General features: G+C 48.3%; 1 protein-coding gene across 1 annotated transcript in view; it reads right to left on the bottom strand.

The window, feature by feature from the left end:
- Positions 1–25,247, bottom strand: part of LOC123036701 (zinc finger ZZ-type and EF-hand domain-containing protein 1-like) — a 44,639-nt gene that overhangs the window by 15,743 nt on the left and 3,649 nt on the right. The window contains exons 2-9 of the mRNA XM_044456107.1: positions 25,022–25,237; positions 14,131–14,275; positions 12,832–13,026; positions 10,421–10,592; positions 8,678–8,877; positions 6,151–6,361; positions 4,362–4,478; positions 3,307–3,485 (exon numbers count right to left, since the gene is read on the bottom strand). Coding sequence (XP_044312042.1) covers positions 3,307–3,485; positions 4,362–4,478; positions 6,151–6,361; positions 8,678–8,877; positions 10,421–10,592; positions 12,832–13,026; positions 14,131–14,275; positions 25,022–25,237 — 1,435 coding nt within the window. The remainder of the gene's footprint in view (positions 1–3,306; positions 3,486–4,361; positions 4,479–6,150; positions 6,362–8,677; positions 8,878–10,420; positions 10,593–12,831; positions 13,027–14,130; positions 14,276–25,021; positions 25,238–25,247) is intronic.

Raw genomic sequence — 25,247 nt, 5'->3', positions numbered from 1 at the left:
ACTGTCAGTGAGAGACATGAGCAGGGGTCGGCAACCCACGGCTCCAGAGCCGCACGTGGCTCTTGAGCCCCCCTGCTGCGGCTCCGTCACTCAAAACACGTGCCGGCACAGCCGCCGATCTGCTCGAAGGAAGCTCCACTCAGGAAGGCAGCGCTAGCTAGTTAAGTAAATCAGCTAGTTAAGAAAATCGCTACATTACTCTGCTAAACAAGCTTCCTGCAGGCTCTCATGTTACACAAAACGCTGCTGAAAAGATTCCCTTTGTCCCAATGTAATCCCCTTTATCCGAATGTTAAAAGCTGTGCTTGGGACCTGTCACAATTCACAGCACTTGACTGTTTATCTACTAATCAGTCACTAAACACACCTATGTCTTCGGCACAGCCGCCAATCTGCGGACCTGCCTGAGCTCCCCAACCCCCCCTCCGTAGACCAGCCATGGATAAATCAAAGAAAAGAAAAGCTTCTGAAGAAAACCACACGTTTAATGATACGTGGGTAGATTCATTTGCTTTTACGGCTGACAAACTTATGGGGTTTGCTGTTTAATGCATGCAGCCCTTTAGCACTGACTTTGACTCTTCAGGAAGCTGTTCTCGTATTCAAAATATATGAAAGGAGTCCTACTAGTTCATAATGTAAGATTAAAAATAACAGTTTTTAGTGACTGAACAAGAGCTGCGGCTAAATCATAATTTTCAGACCTGGGTACAGTACTGAATCTGCCTTGGTCGCCCTGTACGATAACCTGTGCAGGGAGAAGGACAGGGGGAGTGCATCCCTGTTGGTTCTTCTGGACCTCTCGGCGGCTTTCGGTACCATCGACCATGGTATCCTTCTGGATAGGCTTGCGGGATTGGGGGTTGGAGGCACTGCTTTGCAGTGGTTCCGCTCCTATCTCAACAGTCGATTCCAGAAGGTAGTGCTGGGGGACCATGTCTCTACGTCACGGCAGTTATGCCATGGAGTACCACAGGGCTCCATTCTATCCCCTCTGCTATTTAACATCTATATGAAACCGCTGGGAGAGGTCATCAGGAGGTGTGGGCTGCGGAATCATCAATACGCTGATGATACCCAGCTCTACCTCTCGTTTTCCACTAATCCAGGTGAGGCAGTGGCTGTGCTGAACCGGTGCTTGGCCGAGGTAATGGAATGGATGAGGGCCAATAAACTGAAACTCAACCCAGACAAGACGGAGGTCCTGTTGGTTGGCAGACCGGGTTTCGGAGAGGATGGATTTGACCTGGTCCTGAATGGTGCAACACTCCCTCTTAGGGATAAGGTTCGCAGCTTAGGAGTACTCCTCGACCCGGAGCTTTCTTTGGAAGCTCAGGTGACAGCGGTGGTGAGGAATGCCTTCTTTCAGCTTCGGCTGATTAATCAGCTGCGCCCCTACCTGGAGTACGACTGCCTGGCGATGGTGACACACGCGCTGGTGACTTCCCGCCTAGACTTCTGTAACGCGCTTTACGTGGGGCTTCCCCTGAAGACAGTCCGAACACTTCAATTGGTGCAAAACAGAGCTGCCAGGTTGCTGACAGGGACAGGGCATTATGCTCACATGACTCCAGTCCTCCGTCAGCTTCACTGGCTTCCCATTGAAGCCCGGGCCCAATTCAAGGTGTTGATTATGACCTATAAAGCCCTAAACGGCTTGGGTCCTGGCTACCTGAACGAGCGCTTACGTCCATATATGCCCGACCGCCCTTTGAGATCTGCGGGAGAGTCCCTTCTCCGGGAACCCTCCATGACAGAAATTAGGAGAGTAAGTACTCGGAGGAGGGCTTTCTCTGCGGTGGCGCCCAACCTATGGAATTCACTCCCCAAAGAGGTCTGCCTGGCACCGTCGTTACTGGTTTTTCGGCGCCAGGTAAAGACTTTTTTATTTAAACATCATTTTAATTGTTAAAACATATGATCTGGCCAGGGCAACTTCTTCTTCCTTCTCTTTTCTCCTCCTATATTTTTATTTACTTATTTTATACTGATAATTTTAATTTTATATTTGTAACTCAGTGTATTTTTTGTATTTTTGTATGTAATGGTAATTTATTATGTTCTATTGTATTTCAATGTATTTTATTGTGTTGTAAGCCGCCCCGAGGTTTCGGCAAGGGGCGGCATAGAAATGTTATAATAATAATAATAATAATAATAATAATAATAATAATAATAATGAAGATATACATAGCATTAAGGTAAAAAACGATATATGCAGGGTTATCTTCATTTTAGATGTCAAAAGGATTTTGCGGCTCCCGGTGTTTTCTTTTGTGTGGGAAACGGGTCCAAATGGCTCTTTGAGTGTTAAAGGTTGCCAACTCCTGGACATGAGGATTCCCACCAGTGGCATCCCAAAGGTGGGCAAGCAAAGGCTACCATCTCCTGGGACTGAACATGCTTTCAATGAGAGAGAGAGAGACAGAGAGGCATTTGTCTGCCTCATAATGACATTTATACTGCCATTTCAAACTGTCATACGCTGTTTTATTTATTTATTTTATTTTATTAAAACATTTCTATGCCACCTCATTCGCCGAAGCCTTGGGGCGGCTCACAATATACAATTAAAATACAAAAAATAACAATATAACAATATAAAATAAGTCGCCCTGGCCAGATAAAATAAGCAGATAATATTAACAATTAAAATGACGCTTAAATAAAAAGGTCTTCGCCTGGCGCCGAAAAACAAATAACGACGGTGCCAGGCGGACCTCTCTGGGGAGCGCATTCCATAGATTGGCCGCCACCGCAGAGAAAGCCCTCCTCCGAGTACCTACCCTCCTAATTTCTTTCATGGAGGGTTCCCGGAGAAGGGCCTCTCCCGCAGATCTCAAGGGGCGGGCAGGCATATATGGATGTAAGCGCTCCTTTAGGTAACCAGGACCCAAGCCATTTAGGGCTTTATAGGTCATCACCAATACCTTGAATTGGGCCCAGACTTCAATGGGAAGCCAGTGAAGCTGACGGAGGACTGGCGTCATGTGAACATAATGCCCAGTCCCCATCAGCAGCCTGGCAGCTCTATTTTGAACCAATTGAAGTATCTGGACTGTCTTCAAGGGCAGCCCCATGTAGAGCGCATTACAGAAGTCAAGGCGGGAAGTCACCAGTGCGTGTGTCACTGTCGCCAGGCAGTCGTACTCCAGGTAGGGGCGCAGCTGATGAATCAGCTGAATGATTCAAATATGATATGTTTGATCATATTGTACTTTATGATTTTATTCAGTGTAATGCATTCAGAAAGCTACCGGGTTGCAATAAACAGAAATGCCATTATATAGAAAAAAATAAGCTTACCATATTTGTAGAGTAAATTTTGCCGGACTGTGGCCATGGAGGCAATTAGGGAAGCGGCCTTATAGGGAGTTTCCAGATGGCCGGCAATGGTACAAAGCGAACTCAGCACTTTTGCGATGCTGCCTCTGGCCAGGGAGAATGCCAGTAATGTGAGCTCTACCTCTGGCGTAGCACAACAGCTGAGAAAAGGAGAGAGGGGTTACACTTCCTTAAAAAGAAATCCCTGAATTATCCTTTCCCAACAACTTTAGTCCTCAGTGGAAGGCCACATGTGAAGGAAGCCCAAATTCACTGCAATGCAAAGAGACGAAAATAAAATCCATATTCACTCTTTTCACACAACTCAGAATTACCTGGACTTCTACCACAGGGGTTCACAACTTATTTATTAGATTTCTATCTCACTTTTATCTTACAATGTACTCAAAGAGGCTTACATCATTCTCTTCCTGCTACTCTCCATCTTATCCACACAGCAACATCCCTGTGAAGGAGGCTGGGCTGAGAGTCTGTGCCTGGCCCAAAGTCACCCAGTTGGCCCCATGGCTGAGGCGGGACTCGAACCCGGATCGCCTGAACGCCTGCACTCTTAACTACATCACCACATTGAACTTGGTTCCTACAAGGGCTTTCAAGGGCACTCACAAAGCCCTCCCTTCTTTGCCACCTTAAAAATATTTGTTTGAAGAAAAACCTTGGAAAATATGAACTCCATCTTCTCTCTCCTCTTTTTAAATCTCTGCTTTGTTCTTCTCCCCACGTGACCTTGCCCTATCTCCCCAACAGCCTCCACCCATTTCTCTCTCCCCGTACACCAGTTCTTCAGCGCACCTGTGACTAGCCCGGCCCCTTTGGCAGCCATTCCACGACTGGCCACATCCACCACAGGAACCATTCTGTGGCCGCGCGCACAGCAAGTTCTCAACTTCCCAAATGCGCTCACAGGTGCAGAAGGAACTGGGACTCTTGCTGCATCAGATCCCTCGAAGCCTCCCGCATAAAAACCCCAAAAGGCTCTGAGGGGACATGACACACTGGCTGCATCATGATGGTACCTGGTGATTCCCAGGAGAAAGCTGTCCACTTCTTCCAACACGTTTGGAGACAAGAAGCTAGAGACATCGATGGAACCTGGTGACAGAGACAGCGGTGGCATATGCTGTAGGGCCTTCCTGGAGCACAAGGAAGAGGAAAGAGAGCACTTTGTCAGAAGCAACCTCAGGCAATCACAACAAGAAAGTGTAGCTGAAATCACAAATTATTTTGTGGGTTTGCCCATAACACTAGAAGCATGAAGCGGAGAATGCCAGCCAGTGGAGGTAACACCTCTGGATGGTTTGCACTGATGCTTGCCCGGGCTGGCCTTGTTGAGATGGAGAGGGAATGCTCAGTTTCAATATGCAAAAATACATCTATCGGCCTGATAACAACTCCAGCTCAGGAAGGCCTCACTACTGACAATTCTTAAGACCCCCTCACTCACCTACCCCACAACCAGAGGAGGAAATGGGATGACCAAGAAAGGCTTTTTGGTATTTTCTGTGGTGCATGGTTAAAGCCCAAAAGGACGTTCAATTACAATCGACACAAAAGTACAGTAACTTTGGGTTCATCACAGTTAATAGCAGCTGTTCTCTCCAGGAAGAGGTGCAAGAAGCAGCTGCGGATGGTGGGTTGGGCGCTCGTCCTAAAATTCTGTTATGGCTGTTTTACCTGCATTTTAAAGTATTACTTTACTCTTTAACCGATTTAATCTTCTCTGTAAGCTGACTTGCATGATATATTGTGGCACAGAGGTAGGACATGAATACCATAAATGAATGCACTGGAAATTCAGCTGATCCTGAAGTGCCAATGCAACAAAAACGAAGACACCCAGTCCCAGGCAGTTCATGTCCCCACAGAAGCAAGCTGCCATTAGCTTCTCCACCACCCCTCCGAGGAGGCAAAGAGAAAAGATGTGAGCTCCACCAAGAATTTCATCACATCCTCTTAAATTTTCTTTGCTCCAAAGCCTAAAAGATTTTTCTTTTTAAAAAGTAAAGATACAATTTCTCAATGGCCTTTCCATTACCAAAGCAGTGGAAAACAGACAAACCAAACCGTTTACAAGCACGGACTCAGAATGAATAGTATCTATTGCACCGCAATCACAGCCTGCCTTTTTCCATCCTGTGAGGAACCTGAGGCAGCTCACCTCGTGCTCCTCCACTCCATTTTTATCCGCACAACAACCACCCTGCTAGGCTGAGTCTCCATGACTGGCCTAAAGTAACTTGGGGAGATTCATAACCAAGTGGGCTAGACCCCAGATCTTGCAGGTCAGCCCCAACCACCGAACTCGAAGTCAAGACAAAGTGAGTTTTGCCACCTAATGGGCTTGGGTGCTTTTTCTCCCAAGGTGAGAAAATGTCATAAGTGGAACTGGCTAGAGCGGGGGGGGGGGGGGGGGGAGGTGTCAGACTAGATGGCCCGGGAAGCCACTTCTGACTGGCTCAGTTTCTGTGTTTCTATGAGAACAGAAGGAAGAGGGGTGGTGCCTCGAGAAGAGCCACCCCCCCACACCCCCCCAATTACCCACTCAAAGCAAATACATCTTGCAAGATCTAGCCACCTCCCCTCTCCTGCTGCCCTCCAGGTGCTTTGGACTTCAGCCCTCGTCAGCACCTGCCAACAAGGCCAATGGCAAGAAAGGCCAGGAGCTGCAATCCAAACCACTGGGAGAGCAGGAGACCAGGGGAAGCTGGCCCACGGGTACACCGGACCAAGCTCAAGGAAGAAAAGCGAGGGGGGACCAAGTCTGCTCGTGCCGTGGGGTGGGGGGGGAGCAGCGTCAGCACTCACTGCGTGTTCTGCAGGATAGCGTGGACGATCGCTGGGTTGGTCTCCATGGACGCTGTGACCAGGGAGGTCAGGAGGGACCAGTACCAGATTGCCGATGCATCACAGACGGAGATGCTGCCCTTCTTCACTCGTTGGTAGCCGACGGCCCGCAGCCCGTGGATCCTGGTGTCGCATCCATCGCTGAGGCAGCGCTTGATGTTGATCTGCACATCTGTCAAGGGGCGCCAAACAAAGGTAATTTCTTCCGGCCGTGGGCCGAAGGGGGGGTTCTACAGCTGAAAGGGAAGTGGCTGATCATCAGAAAACTCAGGAGCAGTGACAGGCCGTGGAACAGGCTTGGCCTCAGCTAACCGTGAACTGTGAGAGCCATGGCGCCAGTTAACTGCTGGCTGTCACTGGCACTCTCGGGGTAGAGGGGCCCGCTTCCTGGTAGACTCTGGTCTTCCTGGGAGGCAGAGGCTGAGCAGACCACCTTCTGGGGAAGGCTGAGAAGCTGCATGAACTTGACTAAGTGCAACATGGGTAAGGCAGCCTGGGCCCTCCAGATGCTGTTGGAGGTTAACTCCCATCAGCCATGAGCAGCAGTGAGGGGCAATGGGAAGTGCAGCCCATCCGAAACAGGAAAATCAGAGGTTCCCCTTTTCGTTTTACCAAGCCACTTTGGTAACTTTAGGGGCCCTCACACACCCCAAACAGGATGCTGGCTGAGGCGGTTCTTTCCCATGCCTAGCATGATGGATGCAGGCAGCACGGAACCTGGGTTCGAGTCAGGAGAGGGAGGGCAAGAAATGGCTCCCTAGTGCCCCCAAGGAAGACGTCAGGAGAGCACAGTAGCCCCTGCTGCTCCAGGAGAAGTGCAGACGGGATTCATCACCAAAGCCAGGAATATTCACCACAACCACACGACCCATCATTTAACGCGGAGGCGCAGGGAGACCAGGTCCCGGAAGGGGCCCTGGAATGGAAGCTGCAACCATGCATAGATTAACCCAGCTACCCCCAACCTGGCACCCTTGAGCTGTCCTGGACTACAACTCCCATCACTCCCAGCCAGCAGAGAAGTTGGCTTCTGCCTGCAATCTGGGTGCGTCCCTGCCCCTGGATACTTACTGTAAACTCTGAGGCGCTTGAGAAAGGCGACTCCCACCCTGCCCACTTCATTTTCTTCCCCACCCACTGCCAGGCCGACACCCCAATCTTTCATACACCCTCAAAGCTCACCGGTCCTTGCCAGGTCATTTTGGAATGCCTTTTTCCCTCCCTCCCTCCCTCCCTCGAATTTTAGAAACAGGTATATGTCTATACATAAGGGCAGGCACCAAATATCTACAAGCCAGTATCTTATTTTTGGGGGGTGGGGGTGGGGAGGAGCTCCCTCACTTATAAACCAGCTGACACTCAACCACCCATGCTTGCTATCTGATTGTTTACCTTTCTAGCAATTTCTGCAGAGTGTTTATTTCCCAAAAGATTAGGAGAACATCAATGTGGCCTTCCAATGGGGAAGCACCATTTCTTGCAGGAAACACACGTGCAGTTCAGCTACCCTGGTAAGCACTCGTGTTTCTCCCCGAAGTTCTCCTTGTGGGGGGGGGGGGGGGTGTGTCTCTCATTCGCGCACAGAGGGGCTTTCACAAAAAGCACCGGCAGCATGCCACTTGCTGCAAAATCCCGCAGAATGGGGAGAAACTTGGCCAACTTCTATCTCCCTTGAACAAATGGGGAGTCATCTCTTCTCTCTTTTTGGTTGGTTTTTGCTGGAGACAACCAGAAGATGCTGCCACTTCCTTTCTTCAAACAGCTAATTCACTAGGAAAAGCCCCTCTCTGTTTTCCTTCCCAAAAAATGGGCAGGAAATATGGCTTGGCCATGTGGCAAGCCTTCCTCCGAAGGCACGAGCTGCGCCTTGTCACTGCTTCTCACACAGAGCTAACAGGATGGGTCCAAAGCCAACTGCCAACTTCCTTAATGTCCTCCATTAAGGAAAGAAACACGTGCAGCTTATTTTGCAGGAAGGCGCCAAAAGGACATGGTGGGCACTTTTGGGTAATGCTGAACTTGGCCAAACAAAACCAGCTCTTCTTTTCTTCACAGAAAGCAGAGAAGCAAGGAACTGGCTATCATTCTATAAGCTGGGCTTTTAAAGTAAATGTTCCACTGTTTCCACCTCCTGCAAAATCCCAACCAGAGGGAAATGGCGCTTCCTTTCCCTTCCCACTGGGATCTTTGAGGCGACTGCAAGAGCCTGGCATGGGCATAAATGGCACTCCCCTTTCCCCAAGTTCTCTGCCGGTGCCTCAGAATTCGTGGAAGGGAGAACAGTCAACACCAGGAATGGTTGCAACCAGCAAGATAGGCTGACATTTGCTGACTGTGGCCCGAGAACTTGATTCTAGGCAAGCCAAGACCCTCCGCACTCTAAAGATGCTCCTCTGGAGGCGGTCTCCCCTCACCGGCCATTCAGTCAAAATTGATTGGTTTTAAGCAAAAAGAACAAGAAACACCAATTGTGTTGTTATTGACTCACACATCTGACTAATGTTAGCGTTTTCCAACAATGTCACGTATCCAGTAACATTGCTGGGAATGTGAACATCGCGGACCTCCTGAAGACAGCTGGCAGTCCTTCCGACGGCCACGGTGACCTGCTGCGGCATGTAGCTTTGGTCGTTGGCTGCGACAGCGATGGAGAGGTGCCTCAGAATGACGTCTGGTTTCATCTTCAAACTGTGGGGCAAAGAGAAAGAGGAAGGGCTACACCGGCACTGTGGGCGGCTTGGGAAATCTTCTAGATCAGGATGGTTTTCGAGAAGGAGAAAAGTCCTCCTGGATCAGACCAAAAGTCCAGAGAGCTGTTCCCACACCGGCCAGCCAGAGGCCCCAGCAGGAAGCCTGCAAGGCAGACATGAACGCAACTGCTCCCTCCTGCGGATGACCCCAGGAACTGGTACCGAGAGGCCTATCGGGACTGGTGCTGGAGGTCACGCAGAGCCGTTGCGACGAGTGACGATCAGCAGCCTTGTCCCCTGGGAATGCACAGCCATCCGAGTGGAGAGCCATCAAAATCCTGCAGAGTGGCCCGAAGGCACGAGACGGCCATGCTTGCATTGCCTGTTTGGACTCTCCCACTCAGCTCCAGGGGATGCCTGCTCTGGGTTCTTGTATTGTAAAAGAAGGGAAGAGCATCTCCCTATCTATGAGGGGGGTACCCAAAAAACCCCGGAATCTTTCTCTGGTGGGTGAGCCCATCGTTGCACATGCTTCTGCCACTGGATGCCTCTTGCGAGGACCCTTTTACATCAGTCCGTCGACCAGCGTCACCAACTGAACTCACGGTGCCACGCAGTAAATCTTTTTGTTAAGCACCTCTTGCTTGTTCATCAATCTTGTGATGGCTGAAAATAGCCATTTTGTTATGCACCTCTCGTGATGTGATAGCTGTTTTCTTTCCCAGAGAAAGATTCTGGTTTCTTTTGGCTCCTCCCTCATACTTTCTCCACACCTTGTGTAGTTTTATGTACCCATTTCTCCTTCCTTGCCTCTTCATCAAACCTAAAAAGCCCCCAGGGCTGTACCCCTTCCTCACAAGAGAGTTGCTCCAGTCCCTTGAGCGTTCTGGTTGCCCTTTTCTGCATCTTCGATAGCTCTAAAATATTTTATTTATGTATTCATTCATTCATTCATTCGATTTATATCCTGCCTTTTTCCTACAAAGAGCTCAAGGCAGCTTACAACATTCTCCTCCTCCATCTTATCCCCACAACAACAACCCTGTGAGGTAGGTTGGGCTGAGAGTCTGTGACTGGCCCAAAGTCACCCAGTTGGCTCCATGGCTGAGCAGGGACTCGAACCTGGATCACCCAAGTCCCGGTCCCACGCTCTTAACCACTACACCACACTGGCTCTCTTTTTGGGGTGCACCAATCAGAGCAGTCCATGGCAGCTGTGTTCTTGCGCTATAGATGTGTCATACAGGAATTATGATATGGTTATATTGCCAATTTATTTCCTGAGGATGCCATCGTGGAATTGCCTTTTCCCTCCAGCAGCCCTCACTCGGTGGCAAACATGCATCAACCCCATTCCAGCATTATTCTCAGCATATGGCCACCCAGCAAGCTGTGAGGTTAGATGAGCGCCACCCTGGGCCAGTATCAAAAATATGCTCCACTGGAGAGTTCTGTGAGAATCCATCAGGGTCTAGCAAGGAGAGCAAGACCTCTAGAACGCACGGGTGGCTCACGATCCGAGGAAGAGGCATCTTGCTTACCGGATCCAGTGTGATCGCGCACTCCCGTCAGACTGCCAGAAGGAGGACGTCTCCCCATTCGTCATTCTGTGAACGTCAGCCGAATTGGAGGAGGTTTCTATGTGGGTGTAGCACTTCGAAACGGATTTGAGTATGTCTAACTCCTGGTTTCCGTTTAAGTCACTAGGGCACTCTGCAAAAGGATGGGAAGGGCAGAGAGAGAGTGAGCATGAGGACACCAGCCTCCTTCTTCCTCCCCTTGCCTTCGCACCGGAGGAGGAAAACTGCCAGGTCCAAAGTTAATGGTCAAGTTGCACGCACATTTCAACACACCTCAAGGTGCTGTGGGGGGGGCATGATCCACGAGGCAGGACGTGGCCTCGTTTTGGGCACTCTGTCTGCAGAGGAGCACCTGAGGGATGCTCTTCGTGGAAGGAGAGATCACTTATGCAGACTCACAGCAGGCGGCGGGAGACAGGTGTTGCAGAGGCAGCGTGTTTCAGAGCTGGGAGGAAGGGTGGGTGAAGAGAGTTCTGGTGACCGGTCACTGAGAATGCCTCATTCCAGGGGGGGGTGGGGGTCCTAAACTACTGCCATGCCATTCCCCAAACTCCTCGGAAAGGAGAGAAATGAAATAAAGGCTGATGGCTATTTAGTGTCTCCCAGGCAGCTCTGGCATGCTTTGCATTCGCCTCCAAAAGCCCAGGAAATCACTCCAGGGCTCCCTATTTCATGGTCTGCGAAATTGGACATGGGTCTGTTTCCACTACATCCATTCTTAACCTGTCCTTTAACCTCAAATAAGCTTTCAGCCTTCCTTACTGTGAACCGCCCCGAGAGCTTTGGCCACTGTATGGTACAGAAATATAACTGATGATAATGCCTTTCAGCACAGCACTGCCCAAAATTGCAGGTGTACAGAAGTAGCCTCTAGAAATCCTCCACCCATCTTGTGAGCAGAGACATCCAGGGTGTGGGGTCTCCTTCAGCTTCTCAGGGAGGAGCTCGCCACAAGCGCAGGCAGTCCCACCGTTCATTTCTTTCCAAACTAGGGTCGCTGGGCTTTGTACTTCTTAATTTGCTACAAGCACAAATGGTAGCAAGTCCATTTGCACTCTGGCCACTACTTTACATTGTGTACCAAGTCAAGGGTGCTTTTTAATTAGGGCACTGCCACCCCCTCACACTATATTCAGGAGGAAAAAAACCAACGAAGTGGCCACCTGTTTTCGAGAAAAAGAGAGCTTTCTGGACATCAACCAAGGGTGTTTTTGGTAGTGGCACCTCAAACATGGTTTTATTGCAGTTGCTATAAACTGTGTATTTTGGATTGCCGGCGAGTTTGACGAGGATTTTATTGTCAGTTTTATTCCCGGAAGTTTACTTATATTTGTGCTTTTTTGGTGACCGAATTATTTGCTTTTTATGGATAATAATTAAGTTAGCAAAAACCCCCAAACATATGTGCACAGATTTTGTTCATGGTGCATTATTAGATTTAAGCAAATCAGATCCAGAACAATTTGATCCCAAGGTGCCACCCTAAGCCAATTTAGGCAGGAGAATGCCCTACAGCTCCCAGCATGCTCCAGCTGTCTGGGGTACAGCTGGGAGCACAGCTGGCTGGAGCGTGGCAGGAGCTGTGGGGGCCTTTATTCTATCTAGAATGGCAAACAATGGCAACTTCAGTATCGGTGACCTTCTCCTAACAGCAGTGGGAAGGAATCTGGCTGTACATTCAGTGAAAGTGACCTTAGTATCTGCCGTGAATCTAGAAGAATGAAATTCGCCAGAACTTCCTGAATGCAAATGAAGTACAAAGGAAATGAAATGGTTTCTCATTTTCCTACAGAAACTGCGATACAGAAAAATATGAGAAAGCCTTTCTATTGTACTGCTGCTGCACAGCCAGGAGAAAAAAAATAAATACGCAATGTGGTAATAAGAAAAGCTTGACTGTATTTGGGCATATTTTATATTGCCAAGTACTTTGCAGGCTGCACATTGGCCTTAGGTTATAAGCCAAGATATACTTGTGCATAAACCCTTTTGCCAAAATAACAGAAATTTATATCCAACAGTTTTTGCTTGATACAAATACACATTCTCCAATCCAACTGGAAACAATTGCTGTACGAGAGGCCAAATTCGCTGGCCTTATTATTGACAGATCTCAACTACAGAGTCATAATTATTCATTAAGACCAAGAACAAATGGCCAAGATCAGTGGAAGACAAACAAAGTCACAGCGATGGCCTAACTGCAAAGGACTGTCCCATAATTTCAAAGGAGAAATTTCAAAGGAAAAAATCCCAGCAGACTGGGATTCGGAAAGCGGACTCTGATTTCGGAAAGCAGACTTGCCAGGCTGTGAGCAGGAATGTGGAGCATGAGCTACACAAACAAGCAAAAGACAAATAAATTCGAGTACCCTTTTCTTTTAGGAGGAGTCGGTCTAAAGAATCCTTGAGAACAGAAGAACGCATAGTGCAAATATTGTTGAAATACTCCAAGACGGGATATGGGATGACGGTGCTGGCAATGCGGTGCCGATGGAGGAATCTCAGAATCATGGAAGCATGAAGACTAAGGCGCTCGTTCGATTCTGAAAATATGTCTATAAAACCTGGAGACAGAGAAGGAGAGTTGATTAAGTTGCATTTAAATGTTCCTGGAGAAAGTGAATTTCTATTCTGCCTTCTTCCAGCCTTGTGCATGTTGGAGTCCTTCAGATAGTTCGGACTGGCATCAGCCTGTGGCAGAGGGGGGCGTGAGGTTGGGGGCTGGCAACCCCAACCTTCTCTCCCTTCCCTTGGACTCTTGAGGTGCTGAGCTGTGACTCCCATCTCAAATGGAAAACAGTGCAGTGATTGCAAATTCATTAGAAGAACCTGGGGAACATACTCTTGGACAAGCAGTGCCTCCATCCCTTCTCTGGGTGGGGGAGATCGCAAAAGTCCGTTGTCATGGGCTTTCCCAAAGCTCTGTCTGGACAGCTGCAAACACTGCGCCAGCTGCAGGGCCTGCCTACGGCTGCCAAACTTTAAAACTTCTTTTCCCCTTTCAGCTGTAAACTGCCCAACCGTGAACTTTGACTGCTGTGCTTCTGGAGAGATTTGAGGAAATTGTTCAGTGATCTGAGGCAGCTGCTGAGCTGAGACAATGGCCTGGGCAGTGCTTGCTGCCAGAGGGCAGCAGGTACCAATTCTGGACTTTGCCCAAAAGAGCTCCAAATCCATCTTCCTCTGTTTTCTCCTAACAGCTGTCCAAAGGTGAGCTGTCAAGAAAAATCAGAAGCGTGAGTGATATTTAGTTTCAAAAAGTTTTGGGGGGGGGACATAAACCCCCTTGACTGCAAGATCCTATAAGATCGTCCTCGTTTCCACAAACACGGACCTCCGTGTGCACAAGCGTGCACTCGCCCACCTTGCTTTTTTCACTGTCCTTGATAGGGAGTGCTGAATGGGAAGCTTTCGACAAGGCTTCTCTCCATGCCTCAGTGAAACTGTCCATTAAGGCTGGAATGAACTATCCAGGGTCTTGGGCAAGGTGTCCACCAGCCTAGCCACCCAAGGTCATGCTAAGAAAGGACTACGTCACTCTGCATGTGAAGCACCAGCCCTTTCAGGGAATCCCTGATGTGCTGCATCAAATTGTATTCCTCATCTGCCACAGCAGTCTCTCAGCATCACAGGTGGCAATTCTCTCCCCTCCATTCCCTTTTGCTTACCTGGGACGAGTGAACAAGCCTGCAGCTGCCGGATCACGTGACTGAGCTCTCCTCGGAGATTGGCTCCCCCAGAGTTCTTGAGAACCTCCAGCATGTTCTCCACATCGACCGTGCCATCTCCCTCCACATCAAACTGAGCAAAGGCCTGGGCAGGGGGGAGAGAACCAGGAGGAAAGAGAAGCTGAGAGGTGGTCACGCTGTTCGTTTTTTAAAGGCAAGCCACTCAACTTTACTCTACTGACATGCCGACACAAAATTGATTAGGATTTGGGCAAGACAACCCATCCCCTGCAAGGAATTTTCAAGGTTTATCACTTCACGACTAAGTTTAGAGGATCACACCGAGACACTTACTCAGAAAGGCACAGGACTTGCCACATCCAGTCCAAACATACTTCACCTTACACTGGTGCGTGTTAAAGCAGCAGCTTTCAGCCATTAGCACAACTAACAGTGGGAGAGTCTGCTGTTAGCTTTTGGACCTGATTCAGATCCCTGCAAAAACCGTGTGTCCCCAGCACTGGTGCCTTACCTGTAAAATGGAACACCACCTATCACCAAGCACTTAGAAGTAATATGAATTCCGGGCATTAATATGTACGAATCAGTTTGGCTTCTGTGAGCCTACCTGTGCTCCCCATTTTCTTCTCTGGCAGCTGCTGCTTCCAATTTAGGTGCATGCATTACATCTCTAAATTCCCACTTTCTGACTTGCTAAAAGCACCCTGGAGTTTGTCAATTCTGAATGGTGAGCCTTCCTCCATAATTGCAAAGCGTGGCCCAAGACTATGGATGAGAAAGCTCCAATCACATTTTGTGCAGGGAATGGATTCACCCTGCAAAGAGGACAGATTTTCTGCTTCTGGAGTTTTTCAAATAGCAAAACCTAACGTGCACACAAACCTGACAGTCGTTCGAAAAGTGATCACTAATAGAGAGTAACGTGGACCAGCCAGAGAGAGATGCTCACACATCTCCCAGCAACTGAGCCCTGCCTGTCATCAAGATGATTAACTTCCAGGAAGCAAAACAGTCCAGCTACAGAGCTGCTGGATACCTTTGACTCCACTCAATGTTACAGTTCAAGCTGACTACAGTCCATCGTCCTTCTCCACCCACAGAAGGTATGAATACATCTGCTGACCACACAGATTTGAGGACAATCTCATAAAGCAAGCAAGGCACTCAACCACCTTGCCTTACGTTAGCCTAATGCCAAGATTGCCAGCACAGACTTCATAGTCCCACGCTGTGGTTAGGTGCTGATTACTAACAAAGCTATTTCTAACCTTTGCCACAAGTAGACAACCCACCCCGTTTATGAGTAACATTATCAGCAGAGTTACTCACCATGCGAGATAGTTTACAGGCAGAATGATCCGATACAGCAGTGATCTAAAGCGTGCAAAAAAGCATTTTGCAGCTTTTAACACAGGAGTGTTAAGCTCATGCAACAGGCCTTGATCTTTGGCTCTGATGGTACATACATTCAATTAAAAGAAGCATTAGTAAGTGAGCAGGATCAGAGGACTCAGGGTAAACTGTGGGGATAAGCTGGGTAAGACTCATTATATATTAGGTATTTACTGTAAATATTTTAGACGTTTCTTCAACCATATTCCCAGAACAGTTTACAAACAAGAATAAATCAAATAAAATATAAACTCAGAACTATAATAAACCACAACATCAAGGGAACGGGATAAAACACTCAGGAATGTTAACACTGCATCCAAAATACCCTGAAAAATACAAAGTCTTCACCTGGAACAGAGGTAAGGCAAGCAGCAGAAGCAGCATTCCACAACCAAGGTGCTACCTCCAAAAAGAAAGGCCACCTGCTCTTGGATCAGAAGACAGCACTGACTGCAGAAGGCTCTCCATTGAAGACCTTAATGCACAAGTGGGCCAAAGCCACAGGAAGCTCTGTGGGGGTATTTTAAGGTTAAACCCACAGCCGTTTGAACTTCATCTGGAAACATTCCAGGAACCACTGAGCTTGGTGCACTGCAGGCATAATAACCGTATGATGACAACTCCTGGTCCCAGGTCATAACCCAGCAGCCCCATGCGGATGCTTCTGGACAGTCTGTGAGGGCAGTCCCACATATGAATATGGGAACCTAACCAGTATATGAATAATTGAGGGATCTCAGAAAATCCCACACTCCAGTGGAGAAAGGAATCCTGTGCCAGAGGAAAAGTGCACTTCTAGTAGCAGAGAAGGGTTGAGGAACACCCTGAACTGTAAATGTGTTCGGCTTCAGCTCCTACAATCCCCAGCCACCTCAGCAGGTGTTCTAAGCCTACACCTGACAGCAGCATATGCCTACTCCTTGCCTTGCCCTCAGTAGGCACAAGTGGCCAAAATAGTTGGGAAATCTCAAAGACTGCTGGTCATGCCACATTGCGAGCATCAATTGTGCTGCATGACTTTCCAGAATCCACTCTATACGACTCTGGTGCGCCCACAGCTGGAGCCTTGTGCTCAGTTTTGGGCCCCTCATTACAGAAAGGATATAGCCAGGTTGGAGTCAGTGCAGCGAAGGGCCACAAGGTTGGTGGCCGGTTTGCAGGGGATGCCGTATGAGGCGAGCCTGAGGGAACTGGGTCTCTTCAGCCAGGAGAAGAGGAGACTCAGAGGGGATATGTTGGCGGCATACAGATATGTGAGGGGGTGTCACACAGAGGTGGGGAGAGACCTGTTCTCCCCTGCACAGGAAGGCAGGACGTGCTCCAACGGAGCAAAGCTCAGGGAGCCAAGGTTTCGTTTGGATGCCAGGAAGCACTTCCTGACAGTCAGGACCCCGATGGTGTGGAATGGGCTTCCCCAGGAGGTGGCCGAGGCCCCATCGGTGCTGGTGTTCAAGGACAGGCTGGACGTGCACATGGTGGGCATGTCGTGAGCGGAGCCAGCTGGTGCCGGAGGTCAGACTGGGTGGCTCAGGTGACCCCTTCTGACTCTCTCTGCTTCTGTGTTTCTTATCACAGAGACCATTCTGCCTTCAGGCTAAGGACATGGCTCACCTCCACCCTTGCAGAATTATTTCAAATATTTATACTCCACCCTGTAAAGCAAGCAGCTGGGTTAGTCCAAGCAGTTCACGGTCAGTACTTTCGCACAGCTTTAGACAAAGTGTCCCATGATATCCTGATTAGCAAACTAGCTAAAAGTGAGCTAAATGGAACAACCATCAGGTGGATTCACAGTTGCTATGGAATCAGACTCAAAGAGTACCCCTTAATAGCACCTTCCCAAATGCATCATTATATGATGGAGAATACATGGCCCAACGATACTGCAGGTGGGAAGGATCTTGGAATAGTTGCAGATCACAAGCTGAAAATGAGTCAACAAGGTGATGTGGCTGCAAAAAGGGCAAATGCTTTTTTTAGGCTGTATTACTAGAAGGATCACTTCCAAAACTCTTGAAGTCGCAGTTCCCCTTTATTCAGCACTGGTTAGGCCTCATCTGGAGTACTGTGTCCAATTCTGGGCACCACATTTTAAGAGAGATGCAGACAAAATGGAAGGGGTACAGAAGAGGGCAACAAGGATGATCCAAGGACCGAAACAAAGCCCTGTGAGAGTGAAAGAATTAGGCATGTTTAGCCTTGAGGAGATAGAAGACTTAGAGGAGATAGGATAGCCCTCTACAAGTCCTTCAAAGGCTGCCACAAAGAGGAAGGAGAGGATCTCTTCCTGGTCATCTCAGAGTGAAGTCGCAGGAAGCCAGATTCTGGCTAGACAGAAGGAAAATTTCCTGTTAGAGTAGCACAACCATGCTAGGAAGGTTGCGGATTGTGGAGGCATCCAAGATGCAACTGGACAGCCATCTGAGAGGGATGTTTTAACTTGGAGTCCTGCACTGAGCAGGGGTTGGACCTGATGACACTCTGGCCCTTCCGATTCTCCTATTCTGACTCTCTGATTCTAGTCTATTAAAAGAACACAAACCTGTCAACACTTCAGGTCATGTGGCTGCCATGAAATGGCTGTAAGGCAAACATGATCAGTTACAAAACACTTATTTCCCAGCAGTGGCTAGACTAGGAGAAAATTTAGCTAAGAACCTAGGCACAAGACCTCAACAGGTCCTGGGTTCCAAACCAGCTTCTGAACCCACATTTTCAAGCTCCAGCACCTATTTCGCAGAGAAGAGTAACTTGGCCAAGAAACTGAGCATAAGACAGAAGTGGGCTGTGAGCCCCAAATGTCAAATCACACACTTCACCCCCACAACGCACAACAAAATACCAATTCTGTTGAAGGCACACTGGTGATGTTCGGAGAAGCCCACACATACCAGCAGAAAACTCACCTCCATCATACACAACAAAAACAAAAAACAGGCTCGCCAGCACACGACTTCAGACAATGGCAAAACACATCACACCAAATCGAACAAGACAAACCAGCTGGCGCACAAGCACATTTTTAAAAAGGGGAACCCCTGGCACACACAAATCTCTCTGCTCACTCCTGGCTGTGCCTCTCTCACCAGCAACCCTGCCATTTCTGCCCAGCTGGGCACACTTCAATCCCAAGTCTTGGGCTCTAGACACCCACCATTTTTATTCTTGAACATAAAAATGGAGCAGTGGTAGATGTCAGCACTTCACTTCATAGCATACCATCCTCCCAGTTTTTGTGGGAGTTTTTTTGGTTTAAAAAATCAAACAGAGCAGAGACAGATGGATAGTAGTGGCGGTGTTCACAGCCATAAGTGAATATTCAGTTATGATATGCAGATACTGTTTGCATGCTCAGGAAAATTCAACTCAAGACCCAAAATATATTTCCAGTGGTGGCTGAAAGTAATAGTCTTAAAAACAAGCTAGGCTTGGGAAACTGATTTAAAAGAGGCCTGTAAAAGAATAGGATTGATGAGGAACTCGGCAGCATGGTCCTTGAAATCACGGAAGCTGCAATCCAACATGTCTGAAGGGTATCAGGTTTGAGAAGGCTTTGGGAAATGGCACCCCCACCCCCCATGCTGTGTTTTGGCTTTATTTATCAGCATCCTTTTGCTTTGATTTTCAGAAAAGGAAGCAGGATGTCCACACACACAAGCAGGAATTACAGAAGGCAGAGAGAGCTCTGTCATTTGATAAAGCTTGAGAGTGGCCTAAAGCAAACAATTTTCTTGCCTGAATAACAGGAGATCATTCTTCTAAATAGGGTGTTGTCCCCTGAACCTTTGCCCAGGAGCAATAATCCTAATACTATGATTGAAGCTACACAAAAGTGAACCCTCCACACCCTTTTCAGAAGCAATGAAGAGTCAACTTCACTTTCCAGGAACTTGTTCACATTCTAGCTACAAATTGCATGCACCATATTTACCATATGATTTTAAACTCAGCCATTTCTGGACTCTGTATTGGGTGTTCCTCTTCGATTTTCTACCTCAAATTAAAAGGCACTAAAAGTAGCATATTTGAAACCAAAAGTGCTACTGGCATAACTTATGAAAATAAAGCTCATTTTGTTTTCCCTTGTGGGCATGCTTTGTGGTAGACCTTTCCTTCTGACAAAACAACTGTTTTAATACTTCCCATAATTAGCTGTTTGCAAAACCAAAGCTCCATGCTAGGGACATAACCCTTGGACTCATATGCTTCTTAAGTCTCAAACTGCAGAAAAGAGACAATGCAAAATTGACTTTTCATTCTTATGCAATGACTACCTGAATTAAGAAGCTCTCTTGATACATCCCTGTCAAACTGGAATTTTCAGCTCTCTTTCCTCAACAGCTCCTCCACACTGCAGTCTGCCTTTTGAATTGTGGGAATGAAGGGGGAATTAAAAGCGCCGCCATGTACATTAACCCCACACACTCTCTCATAGATTGAAGCCAAAGCATTCAACAGCATGTCAGATTCCTCCCACAGCTGCATGTTATTTTTGGCCATGTGTCATATGGGGAAAGGTTGCCTGCTGCAGAACTGTGCGATGAGACAACTTCGCACAGGACCAAAATGTGTGCTCTCAAGGACCCCAAAGTTCCACAGCTTCAAAATATCTTTGAAACATTCATATACTTCAAGCTGTTACACTCCTGCCTGGAGGCTTCCCACGGGTTGGTAGCTGGACAACATTTGCCCAAGATGCAGGGCAGAGGGAAAGTCTGATCCAGCACAGCTCTGCTGCTTGTTCTGTTTACAAGCAGCTTTGAAGTGCGTGGATGAGAGGCTGAGGACTGGTAAAAAGGCTTCCTCACTTCCACCAGATGTCACGATGGGCACCCATCTGGATGGCCCTCAAAGGGGACTGGGACTGGTGCCTGAATTCCTCCAGTATCAGAGGCAGCACACCCACATGCACTAGTCGCTGGAGAACATCAGTGTGCTGCTTGTAGATTGTCCATGGCCAGCTGGCTGGATGCTGGATTAGATGGACCCGTGCTCTGATCCAGCACGGCTCTTCTAACAAAAAGCACTTTGTCAATCCACAGGCATATAGTACAAACTGTTAGTAGCAAAGTAACACCCCCTTCCCAAAGCCACCTTTCCCTGTACTCAGTCCTAAGCCCTGATCATTCCAAGACCAACCAACCCAAATCCTCATCTGTGAAATATACATCGCATCCAAATGCCGGTAACATTCAGTCGACATACGTCCTGCCTCTTCCATGCCCTTCCAAGCTCTACCAGCTCCGATAAGCCCTGTTCATAAAAGGTCCCAGAAGTACACTGAGCTGCACACTTAACTTTTCTATTCTAAATCTTCCAGTCACCCTTTCAAATGCTGATATTTTATAACTCAGCAGAACCCACAGAGACCTCGGCCACACACACCAAATCCTAATGAACCTGTGCATCTACATACTTCCTAATGTCACATTATTTAGGAAGAAAAGGGGTAAGTTTTATCTTTTATTGTGGTAGAGCCAGAAGTAATGAATCTAACAAAGAAACAAAATGCTGATGAAGTTAACTGGCTATTTTTAAGTGTCCTCAAGGTAGTCTGAAAACATAATACAATAATCACAAATGAAATAGAGTTTGCATAATCACAGGGTTTAAGATGTAGCACAACTGATGGCAAAACAAGCAAACAATTCCCACAACATAACCTCTAAAATACAGGCCTACCTCATTATATTGTGCTTTTTACACATCAAAGGATTGTGCCAGTCCTGCACTGAGCAAGTCTATTGGTGCCATTTTCCCAACAACATTTGCTCAATTCGTGTCTGTGCCACATTTTGGTAATTCTCACAGTATTTCAAACTTTTTCATTCCTGTTATATTTGTTATGGTGATCTGTGATCTTTGATGCTACTATTCTAACTATGACTGAATTGCTGCAATCTCATGATAAAACTTTAACAGATGAGGGTTACTTATTAGGGATAAGCAAACAAAGTGGTTTCTTAAGATGAAATCTACTCCGGCTGAAGATCCAAGGTTCTTGGATGTCAGGAAGCACTTCCTGATGGTTAGGGCCCCGAGGGTGTGGAATGGGCTTCCACGGGAGGTTGTTGAGGCCCCATCGGTGCGGATGTTCAAGGATAGGCTGGATGTGCACATGGGAGGCATGTCATGAGTGGAGCCGGGGGTCAGACTAGATGGCCCAGGAGGCCCCTTCCGACTCTCTGTTTCTATGCTGTGAACATTGTTGAAATGACAAAGGCTTACAATATTACATAAACTTTGTTGATAAAGCAGCTGCAGGGTTTGAGAAGACTGACTCCAATTCTGAAAGTTGTTCTACTGTGGGGGGAAAAACTATCAAACAGCATCACATGCTACAAAGATAAACTGTGAAAGGAAGAGTCAATTGATGCTGCAAACTTCATTAAGAAATTGCCACTGCCCCCCACTTCAGCAGTCACCACCCAGATCAGTCGGCAACACTGAAGCAAAACCCTCCAGCGGCAAAAAGATCTCTGAAGGCGCAGATGATGGTTAGCATTTGTTAGCAAAAAAGCATCTTTAATTAATGTATGTACATTGTTTTTTCAGATATAATGCTACTGCACAGTTAATAGACCACAGCTCAGTGTAAGCATAACTTTTATATGCACCAGGAAACCAAAAAAATTGTGTGACTTGCTTTACTGAGTTATTCACTTTATTACAGTGGTCTGGAACCAAAGCTGCAGCATCTCTGAGGTATGCCTGTACTTCTAAGTCTAGGCAATAACCCAAAAGCAAGCAGAATTCAATAAAGGCAGCTCAGTTAAGAGAGACAGTGTAGCTAGTGGTCAGAGTAGACTGGGACTGGGGAGATCTAGGTTCTAACCAGGAAACACACTGGATTTCATGAAAGTTACAGATTTTAAACCCAGCCTACCTCACAGGATTGTTGTTGTTCAAATGAATGGAGAGAAGAACCCTGTGAGCCACCCTGGTTTCTTTGCAAGAGGAAGACAGGTGGGGTATAAATACAATGCAATAATAATATTTAAAATCAAGTCAAAACAAATGGGTCTTCAAAGCTATGGGGGGGGGGGTGGCATCACTGACAGGAGTAACCACACATCCTTAGGAAAGCGTTCTACAAGTTTGCACTTCCTGGAAAAGGCCCTTTCTGGACTACCGGCCAGTATGAGCTCAGTGCCGGCCCACACACTGAGCCCCTGGTGCCCTGAGGACACAAAGGTTTCCTTCAAAGAACCGAACCACAGAACGGGCCTTCAGGGGGGGAGCAGTGCCTTGCATCTGCCCCACAAACAACTCATACAGGCATCCACTGATGTTGCCCACTTGTCTTCAAAGGCAGCCCCATGTAAAGCAGATGGCAGTGACACAGACCTCAACCCTAACCACAGCATGGACCGTTGAAGCCAGGGGCGCGCTCTCTCTCGACAGGCCTGCATTTGCCCTAAGATGACAGAGGTACTCCAAGCCTCTGCCAGCTGCGTGTCTGGTGAGGCCAGAAGAATCCCCAAGATTCTTTTCAGGGGAAGTGCAACTCCACTCAATAGCGGGGGGCTGTGGTTCAGGGCAGGGCACTTGCTCTGCATGCAGACAATGCCAAAGTTCGATCCCTGGCAGCTCCAAACAGGGATGAAAAAACCCTGCCGGGAACCCTGCAGAGAAGCTGCAGCCCATCTGTTCCAACAATACTGGCTGAGATGGATCTGAGATTTGATTCTTCCCAAGTCAGCTTCCTGTTTTCCCAGTACTAGTGGTAACCCCCCAAAGGAAACAAATGATTGCAAAATGGTCTTAGAAATATGCAAGGTGTCATTGTGCAGGCAAGTGAGGGAGCCTGCTCAGGAACAAAGTAAGACAGGAGTTCAATTAGGGGACTTAGCAAACCTGTCCTCACTGGACTTTTCCCCGTGCATTATCTTTGCATTGGGTATTTAAGGGGCCAGAGGAGAGTCGACGTTCTGAAATTATTTTTCAGAAATGGGGGAAGTCCAACTGGTAGTCTGGCTGCTCCCACACCACTCTCAGTTCTCTCTGTTCAGGGTATACACACCCACCCTTTTCCAACCAGGCTACTCACAATGACAAGTGCTTCACTGAAAGTTCCATCCTGCCCCTCTCTCTCTTTCACATAACTCACACTCACACCTGTTGAAATTGGGATTGCAGCATGCAGGAAGGGCACTTCTGCCTGGAAAGTGTGCAAACACACCAAAGCTGTCAGGAGGCAGGCAATTTTCTATAGGGACATCAGTGGGTGTGTGTGCACGTGTGTGTGTGTGGGGGTGGGGGGGGGTTAATCTCTTTCTTTGTCTTCCCAGGCTGGGTGAGGTCTCCTGTAGCAGCTAGAATTTTGTTGCTTTACAGAATAGATGCAATTTCAACCATTACATTTAAGGTGCAATCCTATGCATATTGAGGCAGAAAAAGGGCCTCTATGGCTGGCTGGGGGATGATGGGAGTTGTTTAAACATGCACAGAAAGACACGCTTAGCACCACATGCTATTCTGCTTCTAAAGGGTCACTTCATTCCTCTAATGAGGTGGGGTCTGGCCTGTCAAAGCTTTCACAACGACAAATGTATTTGCCTGCTGCCAAAACTCCTCATTGGTTCTGCGCCTCTTAAAGCAGCTTCAACACCAAGGAAACTGTACAGCTCACCCCTTCCCACATGCCTGTGACATCTGCCTTAGGCTGCAATTCTGCACTGTGAGCTTACTGGGAACACGCCCTGCTTACAACCTAGCTGCAGTCCTAACTACGTACACAGACAACATATAACCCCCAAACTTTACAGCTTACTAGAAGGTGACACTGCGCTACAAGGCTGCAATTTGCTTCATGAGGGCAGAAGTCATAGCTACAATGCCCCCATGCGAGAGGAACCTACAAGCTGAGAACAGAACACACCACCATGGCAGACACAGTCACCTTAATATCCTAAGGACATAATTTTGTACACATTTAGACGAACATTGAATCCTAAATTTTCCAGCTTCCTCAGACTCCACAGGGGACAAACCATAGATTGCCCCTGCACAAGAAGTAGTGGATGGCTTTAAAAGACATGGGATGAATTCATGGAAGAGAAAGCTATCAGCAGCTGCTAGTGCTGATGGCCATTTATGACCTCCAGGATGAATAGCAGTCTACCTGCTGACACCAGCCGAACGTCTTTGTTCATGCCCTGCTTGCACAGTCCTAGGTGGAAAACTGGTGCGAAAAAGCAGAGCTTCGCTTACAGGTCCATTCTACGAATTCCTTCTGCCTAAACTTGCATGGGAATTCAACTAAGAACGCCTGTACATCGCTCGCAGAAGCCGGCTTTTTACCCGGTTGCCAACAAAAGGGTTTGCTCTAAAAGTAACGACAACCATAAAGCAACAGAAAGCGCGAGGCCGCTCAGGAAAAGCGCAGGAAGCGCACGCGGGCGCGCCGCCGCCTGGCCGAAGGGGCCGCCCGGCAAGAGCGGCGGGCCGCAGCGCCTGTCACGCGCGGGCTCACCTCCTCGCTGCGGGCGCGCTCTTCGGCGGCGGCGCCCGGCGCGGCGCCGGCCCGGCTCTCGAGGGCCTCGCCGAGCTGCTCGAGGCTGACGACGCGCTCGCCGCGGCCCAGGCGCTCCTCCAGCCAGCGCACCAGGGCGGCGTGGTGGCGGGCCAGCAGCGGCTCGGTGGCGGGCGCGTCGCGCAGCCGGGCCGCCGCCTCCTCGCGCAGCCGGGCCTGGCCCAGC

The sequence above is a fragment of the Varanus komodoensis genome, unplaced genomic scaffold (assembly GCF_004798865.1).
Source record: "Varanus komodoensis strain SLA01 unplaced genomic scaffold, ASM479886v1 scaffold81, whole genome shotgun sequence".
Classification (NCBI taxonomy): Eukaryota; Metazoa; Chordata; class Lepidosauria; order Squamata; family Varanidae; genus Varanus; species Varanus komodoensis.
This window is presented reverse-complemented; position numbering and strand designations above follow the sequence as displayed.